The sequence below is a fragment of the Corticium candelabrum genome, chromosome 6 (assembly GCF_963422355.1).
Source record: "Corticium candelabrum chromosome 6, ooCorCand1.1, whole genome shotgun sequence".
Classification (NCBI taxonomy): Eukaryota; Metazoa; Porifera; class Homoscleromorpha; order Homosclerophorida; family Plakinidae; genus Corticium; species Corticium candelabrum.
Window position 1 is genome coordinate 2,466,616 of NC_085090.1, and position 11,109 is coordinate 2,477,724.

Below are 11,109 nucleotides of genomic sequence, written 5' to 3' on the forward strand. Positions count from 1 at the left end.
GGTGAATGCTTACGACGGATCACAGCTAGAGTCATCTGTCGTCAAAAAAGAGAGATCTTTGCTAATTACTTCTGCTCAATACAACACGGTGTGTCAACTCCAAGTGGTTCTGAGCTTCTTGCTCACCACATTAAATTGCTTTTGGAGCGTAACAGTGACTGGGTTGCTATAAAAACAGACGTGAAAAAGGCATTCAATTCAATCAGCAGGAAAGAGTTGTTACAACAGTGCCGTTCTACATTTCAAGATATATCAAAGCATGTGTACCAGATGTACTTTGATTTCAGTTCACTAGTCGCCTTGCAGAATGGTCAACCGGTTTTGCTACAATCTGAGGTTGGGGTTCACCAAGGTGACCCATTAGGTCCTGTTCTGTTTGCCATGGCTATTCACCCAACTTTGGTGGATCTTCAGAACACTTTCTCCAACATTCAAATCCTAGCATACTTGAATGATGTGTTCTTGGTTGGTTTGCCAAGTGACGTTACGGAAGCCTTTACTTCTTTACAATGCAATTTCTCAGCTATTGGCTTAGATGTTGCTTGTCAGAAATGTGAGATTTATTGTCCATCTCCAGCTATCACAATTCCTGATTGTCAACTTCCTGTTACATCTGAAGGCATAGTTATATTGGGATTGCCTCTTGGAAATGCTAAATTTGTATCCAGTTTTGCTCTACGTATGCTAACACTGGGCAACAACTATGTGACCAATTGTCTTCTTTGAATGATGTCCAAAGCGCTTCGTTATTGCTCAAGTATTGTCACGTTCCACGATTAAATTACTTAGCTCGTGTTGTTCCTCCAAATTTACTAACATCTGCAGCAGAAATTCACGATTCACAGACACGCAAAGTTTTCTCTGAAATACTATCTTATCACCAACTCAGTGACTTGGCATGGCAACAAGCCACTCTACCAGTCCGACTAGGTGGTTTTGGTCTAACATCTCTGTCAAATCCATTGCAGCTTGTGCTTTCTTAGCCTCGTGGGTTGAAGCAATAGATGCACTACCCAAGCGTTTTCCTAACTTGAGAGTAGATTTAGATTTGCTTCTGAAAGGATCTTCGGGATCTGCTACAGGTGCGACATTAAAGAGCCTCATTCCCTCGAATGAACTGTCTGAGTACTAACCTGCTAGTGGCAAATTACAGAAGCGATTATCTAATGATTTGTTTGAATCTATGTCTCGCGATACAGTGAAGTCAACAAGAGATGCTGCCAGAATTCGCTCTACAGGTGCTTGGGTCAACGCTGTTCCAACCTCGATGTGTTTCGCACTTGATTCTTGCGTTTATCGCTTGGCGTCATATCTGAGGTTGGGCTTGCCAGTCTGTTCTCTGGAGTGGTTGAGTTTGTGTCAGTGTGGAGCAGTTCTTGACGACAGCGGGTATCATCTTTTAACATGCAAGGTTGGTGGTGGCCCAGTTTGCAGTCACGAACCATTGCAAATGTTTGGGCTGATTGTCTAAGTGAACTTCACATACCACACAGGAGAGAGCCAAGACATCGCTACTCAAACTCGAATAACAGACCAGACATTATAGCACTTGATACATCTTCTGGTATGAGTATTGATTTAGACATCTCTCTTGCCCATCCCTGGAGCTCAGAGGTATTTCCCTGATCCTCAAAAGTAGATGGTCTAGCTTCGAAGCGAAGAGAAGAAAAGAAAAAATCAAATATCAAGATGAAAGGCTACCAACTGGCAACCAAATAATCTTTAAGCCTTTAGTCATTGAACATTTCGGTAGATGGGGTGATGAAGGAGACCAATACCTAAGTTCTCTCGGATCTCAATCTTTTGATAAAAATGGTCGGCGCAACTCGGCACAATTTATGGATCACTGGCGGAAAAGATTCAGCATTCAATTACAGCGATGCAATGCTACAGTAATCCAACGCAAAATGTCATCCTTGGGTTGCAGAGTCCACGCAAAAACAAGCCGCTTTCATCTCCAATAATTAGTGTTGTAATAACTGGACCCTCTTTGGTTTCTTTAGTAGTTACAAAATGTAGTTTTTAGTTATCAGTTGGTTCAGTAGTTGATATCTGTAGTCTCTAGGTGATTCTGTATAATTTGACTCGTAGTTACATATTGTATGTTGCTAGATTCATGTTTCAAATATATGTATTGGACAGACAGACAGACAGGCAGACAGACAGACAGACAGAGAGACAGACAGGCAGGCAGGCAGGCAGGCAGGCAGGCAGGCAGGCAGGCAGACAGGCAGGCAGACAGACAGACAGACAGACAGACACACGGACAGACAAACAGACAGACAGACAGACAGACAGACAGACCGACCGACCGACAAATTAATTATTACTCTGATTACATCTCAAAGCACTTCTAATGGGGTACATTAGGTTTGTTTCTCAATTGCTAGGTCAGTACTAAGTAGCTTCACTAATTGCTCCTTCTAGTCTAATTGTGATGTTAGACCAATTGCATTAGAGAAGCTTGGAGACGAGTGAGAGTACATGCAATCTGTGTTGGAAAAATGGCTCAGTTTCCTGCCATCTTCTCCCCCATCCAACACGAACTGGTAACATAAGGTGGCACAGAAATGTTAGTGCAACATATCCAGCTGTTGCTAGAATTACACCCATCCTGGGTGATTCTGAAGTCGGACATAAAAAATACTTTTAATTTAATAGACACATCCCATATACTCAATCAAACGTCACTTTCATTTCTAGATATCTTTAGTCACGTTTTCCAGGTCTACTCAGGCCTTAGTCCAGTCGTGTATCTGAATGGAAAGGAGACCTTGTCTTAGAATTTTAACAAGGAATAGTCCATCAAGGAGACCCTTTAGGTCCGGCACTGTTTTCTAGAGTGATGTAGACTATTTTATTCAACATTTAGTACAGTGATCTTGATATCCGTGCGTTAGGCTATTTGGATACTGTTCTTTTTGTTGGGTGCAGCAGACAAAGTTCTCTCAGGTTTTACAGATCTGACCTCATCGCTGTCTTGTGCTAATCTCCTTGTCGAGGAAAGGAAGGGTAAAATATATTGTCAGTCTGACTCTTTATATCAGTCAATTCCTGATTCTGATACGATCCAAGTCACACAACAAGAGACCAAGATTCTCGCAACTGCAATGGTGTGCTCATCTTATGTCATGCAATCATGTTTACAATATGCCAATTTAGTAAGATCATAATGCGACCAGTTACCTCTTCTCGAGGACAACCAGAGCGGTCTGTTACTTCTCAGATACTGTCATAATCGATATGAAGCAATCCAACTTCACGTTGAAAGGAATGTGTAAACTAACTTGTAGCAACGTCTTTGTCTCGTTGACATGATTGCTGTTGTTGTTGCAGCAATTTTCTAGCTTTCTCATGCCACGAGATGGCTTCATCGTAGTTTAATCGTGATCGACAACAATTTCCCAAACGGTTCATATCTGTAACATAAGTTGCAAGCCGCTTCGATTAATAAAATTCTAACACAATGTATACGATATAATTTCGTTATGTATCACAATAATATTAAATAGATTTGTTATAATGTTATAATGAGTGAGCGACATAGTGTGTGCCCGATCATATAGTCTGTCAGGAAATGTCTTCATCTCTTTATCTCATACCGATATTTATAGTAGGGGCGACATAGCCAGGGGAGCTAGGGGACTCTCGCTTATGAGCACAAGCTATATTTTGTTAGCACACCAGAGCCGTACATAGATGCTCTGAAGCAGACAATAGACTCGTAGTTCTTAGACTGGTATACCCTGCCCGCCCCCAACTTGCAAGTCACTCCGCCGTCCCTTTATCATGTTGAGTGGAAATTGACAAAGGACCCAAAAGAAAAGGTGCATTAAACTCTAGAGTATTTCACGCTTTCACACTGTCTCTCTAGCCACAACGCAATTTCTAAACGGGTAGTCATGTTATCGCAATGTCCCGTAAATTTGTTATCGTTAGTTGGGTAGACACATTCTAAAGACTGTCGTCACCAAGTTGGAAACATAACGAGACAGCTGCACTTCAAACCAATAGATTTAGCTTCCAAAATGATCATGCGATGTTGGGTGAGTGAACGCGGTCTACAGGTCATTACGATAGAAAGAAAGTCTAGACTACTGTACTCACACTTGGCCAATTGAGGATGTGATGACGGTAATGATGCGTTTGCAATATCCAACGCTTCCCTTGCCAATTTCCAAGCTTCATCGTTTCTGTCCAGTAAATAGTACGTATCGGAAAGTTCAGATATATCTTGGTAAATATGATAACATTAATAAATAAGTGTTTATATCTTTTATGACTCACGATTTCTTACCAAGTGCCAAGGAGGGATGAGAAGATGAGTAGTATGATCGGCTGATTGTGACTGCCTCTTCCATTAAACTCAAACTTTTCTCAAGTTTCCCACTCTCTTTGTAGCAGCGACCAAGATTGATGAGAACTAAAATAGAAAACATTGACTTACGATTTCCATCTTTCAAATATCCCAACATGTACAATTAAGAAAGTAGTAAGAGGTACAACTCTCCATGTACGTACTCGTAGACTTTCCCCCCAGATTGCCGTCATGGCATCGCTTGAGCGACTCTTTATATGTCTTTATCGCCTTGTCGTATTTCCCGTCACTTTGGTATGCGGCAGCAAGGCCGTTTAGCGCTATAAACACAAGCATAACATTAGATTGTGTAAATTAATATAATCTAGATTATTTTATCTAATTATCTCAACATTATCATTTAGCTTTACGTACAGGTTTGCTACATTGGAAAACATCATGTAGCTCTTGATAGAACAACTATATCTCCTTCCCCCTACCCTTTTTGCAAATCTATTTCCTCTTTCATGAATTGTTTCAAGTACTACCATCACATATCAAGTAGCAGCACTCATATCTAATAAAATTATGCGGCTTCTCTAATTAGCTAACTACCGAGCACTTGACCTACTGCTAACAGCAAGTCCGTTATCAGACGCATTTATTTACTACTAGATACATGGCCCGTCCTTCGTACGGGCAGGATACTGCGTACCGTGCTGACGAAATGACTGTTCGAAGCTTTGCGAAGGACGACGACACAGAAAGTCTACACAAGACTGGTGTCGGCGCGTCTGGGAATAAAATGGGATGTTTAGGGTCATTGAAAATTTTCCGCGAGGGTCGACCCCTCGATCGTAGACCCGGTGTACAATTTTTTAGGCAAACCTCCCCTTTGTGCAAAGTGTGCGTACCGATTTCGGTTGCGAACGGACAAAAGACGTGGCCGCGTATCACGAACACACACACACACACACACACACACACACACACACACACACACACACACACACACACACACACACACACACACACACTAATGCTACTACTACTATACTACTGTAAACAGCTGCCATGTATCTTGTCACGCTGCCCCTCATGGGGAGCTACCGCATCAGCGACTAAGCCCACCACATATACTATAGAAAAAAGATTAAAGGAGAACTCCCACGATTTTCAAGTTGGGATCAGATACAAGATTTTTATATCTTGACTGCACTCAAAAACTTTGAGTTCCCTCCATTGCTTCTGTAACGTAGGAAAAGCCCTGCAAAAGAGGGAGTGTTAGCGTAGGCGTGGTTGATGACGCAGTTGGTGCATGACCTCCACGTGTCGTGCACAAGCCGTGCTATCTACCTGGCTTATTCGACGTGAAATGGTCCACTGCATTGCTTTTGACTGTAGCCACAACAGCAGTGACATCGCCAGAAGTGGCAGCTTCTTCAGGCTTTCTCTCAAGAAGCCAGATTTGCTAGAATCATGGCTACCAAAGTTACGTCTGGTGGATCCGCCTAGCTCAAAAAACAGCCGCGTTTGTTCGAATCACTTTGAGTCCTACAACGCATGCTGGAATGACACGTCTGATAGCCTTGCCCAGCCTCTCGTGCACCCAGCAAGTAAATTACCTGTACACAGTTAGTCGCAGCAGCCTGCGTAAAAATTTTACATAGGCAAGCCTGTCCAAGTTCGTGTAGGTGCTACTCGCCTGGAAGTTAGTGGCTCTCTGATGGGATCCCGTCGCCAATCGGTCATTAAGACTACAGCTGTTCGAAGAACGTCTTCATTGAGACACACAGCAAGGAAGTTCTCATGCTGCGTAATAATTACAGATCAGATCCTAAAGATTCCACCCTATAGCCTAGTTCGTCCACTTTCTGGCAGCACGAGCACTCAGCTACGCTAGGCATTACGGAACACCTGTTGCAGCTGCACCAAGCAGTGTTCCCAACTCGATTTTTGTTCTCATCGGACAGATCTTCACCGGTGATCTGTCTGCCGTCATAGCCGTCAATGTATTCAACTGCGTTGATGTCACGCTGAGTAGGTCTGTACTCTGGCTCGAAACTGTAAGGTCGAACACCAGACAGAAAAGAACAACACGTATGCGTTCGAATCCGTCCGCAACTGCATCTAATCCGATGGCATAACGCTGCTGACAGACTTGCGCCAATGACGTCATGTACCTCACTTACCCGACACGCCCCTTTCTTTCGACGTTTCTCCTGCCGTGAAGATGTCGCGCACAAAATCTATGTCCCTTCGAATTGTCGGTTTACGGAAGGGACTTGTATCTGACCCCAACTTGAAATCGTGGGAGTTCTCCTTTAAAAAAGGCTAAGTTCAAAAGCAGTAAACGTAACGTTCACAATAGACTTTATTTCCCTCTTGTCTTTTCTCCTGCCACGCTGCCGACCTGTCAGTCATCCACGCTCTCGCCTAGCTTCACTATAAGCTTCCGTTCTTATTAGCCATCTGCGCTCCCTTTCTCATCAGCCATCTATGCTTTCGTGTACACCAGCCATCCATGCCACTGTCTTCATCAGTCATTGCAAAAACATTTAGTCATGTACGCTCATTATCGCATACCACGTACCAATGTCAATCGAAAATTATTACTTAGATCTCCGAACCATAACCGTTGTTCTATGCGCAACATGAGATAGCAACTAAGAGGGATCCAAGTCCTCTGCAGTTGTACAGAAGAGATTTTTTGTGATGAACGCCATCAAACCGACCTCCCGAAGTCACGATCAAGACTGGTCCCTTCTGTAGTGTGCCTATACCTTCTCTCTGATCGCATCTGAACATCCCATGGGGTTTTAGAGTTAAAGGAAAACAAAAAGAAACCGAGCACAATGTACTCTGGACACACACACACACACACACACACACACACACACACACACACACACACACACACATCCGTGCGCGCACAGACAGACAGACACACACACGCACGCACGAACACACACACACACACACACACACACACACACACACACACACACACAGCTCCTCACACACTCCGACTCTGTGAAATTTGTTTTGTTTACTCTAATGTGGTATTTACCTTTTGTAAAATTATGACAAAATGACTAGTTCTAATAAGACACGTTAGGAACAACTTCGTTCCTCGCATTTGTAACTATTCTTTCTTATAAGGGTTCTAAGAATATTTCTAATTACTTTAGATACTTCAGACCCCTAGTTCCTATATATGTAACACGATTGTTTGACAGTTTTTTAATGGTACACGTTGCTTGTAAATAGAAATTTTACTAACTCCGTACGTCCGCGTATGATGAGATCGTGCAGCAAGTTTCTATCTTGTCATCCAAACGTTGTCTTTTGTTAGGATATCAGTTTTGAAACAATTGCTTATATTGGCATCCAACTCATTATCCTGTCATTATCTTTACTCGATGAATGATGCCATGAGTTGATGTTACAAACAAAGAGCTCTCACAACTGCTGATGACTAGAGTTACAACGAAAGAGAATCAGAGTTATCTGTCGTATCGTGCGATGCAACTGTTGGTCCCTTCGTTGTCTTCTTTATATACTTGGCTCTTCTTGTACGTTTCATACTTACTGTTATGCGGATGTTTGCAAGCGTTTAATCCATATTATTGTCCTTGCTAACAATCTATGGATGGTTTATCTAAAAATGACTTAGATATCGAAATTTGCCGTGAAAGTTAACTTACTTTGCAAGCAACAAATTATGAGATAGAATAGAATTGCCGTACTAAAGTTGCAAACCAATTGTAATTACTACCGACCATCTGATGAGGTTATCCGGGCGATGCATTTAGGATGTTGATAAGCAAGTGGCATGCAGTGTGGATATAACATGAAACGATATGTAATACTAACTTTTTGCAAATAGATCGTCTCGTGTAGGTGAAGAAGGTAGTCGTTGCAGGAATTGGTGCGATTTCTTATACCACACTATGGCTTCGTTGGAGTCTCCTCGCGAGAAAGAACAACCACCGACACCGTTCATATCTGTAACACATCTCGTTGTAATAAGCTCACATTGATAATACTTCTAACAAAATACGAGAGAATCTCGTTATTTCACAGTGATTGTAGGTTATTAGTAAATTTGTTTGTTTCAAGCTTTCTGCTTGTCTCTTTAAAACTCAATTGCATGCAATAGAATACTGTAACGGTTATTCATTTTGTCGCAATGTTTCAGTAAAATTGTTATCGTTTGTTGGATAGACGGACATATTCTACAAGTTGGAAACATAACGAGACAGCTGCACATCAAACCAATAGATTTAGTTTCCAGAATGATCACGCGATGTTGGGTGAGTGAACGCAGTCTACAGATCATTATGATAGAAAGAAAGTCTAGACTACTGTACTCACACTCAGCCAATTGAGGATGTGATGACGGCAATGTTGCGCTTGCAATATCGAACGCTTCTCTTGCCAATTTCCAAGCTTCATCTTTTCTGTCAAGTAAATCGTACGTATTGGAAAGATGATATATAGCTAGGTAAACATGATAATATTAATATACATGTAATTATATATTTTATGACTCACGATTTCTTACCATGTGCTAAGGAGGGATGAGAAGATGAATAGCATGATCGGCTGATTGTGACAGCCTCCTCAATGAAACTCAAACTTTTCTCAAGTTTCCCAGTATCTCTGTAGCAGCAACCGAGATTGATGAGAGCTAAAATAGAAAATATTGACTTATAATTTCCATCTTTCAAATATCTCAACATGTACTATTAGAAAAGTAGTAAGAGGTACAACTCTCCATATACGTACTCTTCAACTTTCCCACTAGATTCCCGTCATGGCATCGCTCGAGAGACTCTTCGTATGTCTTTATCGCCTCGTTGTAGTTGCCGACACTTTGGTATGCAAGAGCAAGGCGATTTAGTGCTATAAACACAAGCATAACATTAAATTTTGTGTAAATTAATATAATCTACATTATTTTATCTAATTATCTCAACATTATCATTTAGCTTTACGTGCAGATTTGGTACATTGGAAAACATCATGTAGCTCTTGATAGAATAATTACAACCCCATCTACTTCTCTTTTGCAAGTCCATTTTCCTCTTTCATAAATTGTTTCAAGTACTAACACCACATATCGAATAGCAGCACTCATATCTACTAAGACTATATGGCTTTTCTAATTCGCTAACTACCGAGCACTTTACCTACTGGTAACAGGAAGTCCGTTATCAAGTCCGTTATCAGATGCATTTATTTACTACTAGATACATGCCCCGTGCTTCGTACGGGCAGGATACTGCATAGCGTTCTGACGAAAGACGCAGTGAACACATCACATGCAAGCTTGTTGCAATGTCCCGAATGTGATGACTGAATTCGAATCTTGCTCTTCGCTCTTGTTTCGATAGAAGTAGACATACTCCCCGTGTATCGCTTGCTGCAGAAAACGTGTAAGTTGAATTTGCAATCAGAATTTGGAGAGAAATGTGATGCAGTAATATAATAGTTTCACGTCTTACTGAACGCTAGTACATCAGTGGTTATATAACACATCACTTACTTATAATACATCAGTCTTTTTACCTGCAGTCGCCGTGTGTACCACATTAGTGACCGGAGTGGGATTTTAGAATGCAACGTTATGCGCCTCAGGTTTTCGATGAAACTAAAAATTTACTTTCCTTTCTGACCGTATTACTGTCTGTACAGCACTTAAAGATTTTGAGGGAGAGAAGAAGGCACCCGCCCTAGCATCCCAATTAGAAGGGGCGGTGTTTGAGAACTATCGACGTCTGGACAGTAAGGAAAAGCAAGATTTTGATATCGTTGCTTCAATAAAGGAGTTCCTTGGTGGGGCAATAGATAGGCGGCTCGCGGTGGAGGAGTTGCACGGCAGAAAATGGAAACAGTTTGAAGAACCTCCAGTGGCGTTCGCCTACGACATTGACAGGTTAGTATGACTAGCGTATCCGAGGTTTGATAGTGGGTCTGCGATTACTTTGGCCAGAGACGCCTTTCTAGATGGTCTACCAAGGGAATTCCAAATTATGCTGAGAAGAGACAAGACTACTAACGCTAAAGGTGTCAAAGAATTAGCTGAGGAAGTAAACCAACTTCGATTAGCTAAAATTCCCTCAGTTAGACCGGCACCGGCAAATGCAAGCCCAGTCAATCAAAGCAGTTTAGCGGCTTCAGCAGTCAATCAAGTTTCCGGATGTGACATGGAAATCTACAACGATATGTCATCCACTCGTCAGACAGTTACCGCTTTCGGCAACGACAGCTTAGACACCCAAGCGACAGTGCAGTCGATGAGTGGTCGCGGTCGGAGGTGGACACCTAAAAGGAAGTATCAGCAACCTGGAGACCCAATGCTTGTTAAGAGATGTTATAGTTGTGGTGATATTAACCACCTCCAGTCTAGTTGTTCTCACTTCCATGATTGTCATCGATGTTTGAGATCGGGCATGTTGCCCGGAACTGTATCGCTGCATCTCCTGCATCAAAGAGAGGAGGTCAGGTCACAAGTTTAGCCACGGCTCTTCACGGTCTAATTATGGTTACCGCGCTAATATTGACCAGCAACCTCTATTCTTTTTGGTGGATGCAGGAGCAGACATCAGCTTGATACCACTTGATGTTGTTTAGATGAACCACATAACAGTTAGAAAGAATATTGTTCGCCAACCAATAATGGTTGATGCTATTACCTTACAGTGTGAGGAAACTGTAACTACGTCGTTTAGTTGGGATCTCAAAAGGTATACTGTTTATTTTACGTTGTGAAAGGAATCGACTGTTGGGTTTGGGCACTGATATTC

General features: G+C 42.0%; 1 protein-coding gene across 1 annotated transcript; it reads right to left on the bottom strand.

Moving 5' to 3' along the window:
• Positions 1-4,283: 4,283 nt before the first annotated feature.
• On the bottom strand, positions 4,284-9,369 carry LOC134180728 (nephrocystin-3-like). The gene is made up of 6 exons (XM_062647914.1): positions 9,089-9,369; positions 8,865-8,990; positions 8,675-8,800; positions 8,174-8,305; positions 4,522-4,638; positions 4,284-4,456 (listed from the first exon to the last, which is right to left on the bottom strand). Exons 1-6 carry the CDS (start codon positions 9,219-9,221, stop codon positions 4,284-4,286), a joined length of 807 nt encoding a protein of 268 aa, XP_062503898.1. The 5' UTR covers positions 9,222-9,369.
• Positions 9,370-11,109: the final 1,740 nt, after the last annotated feature.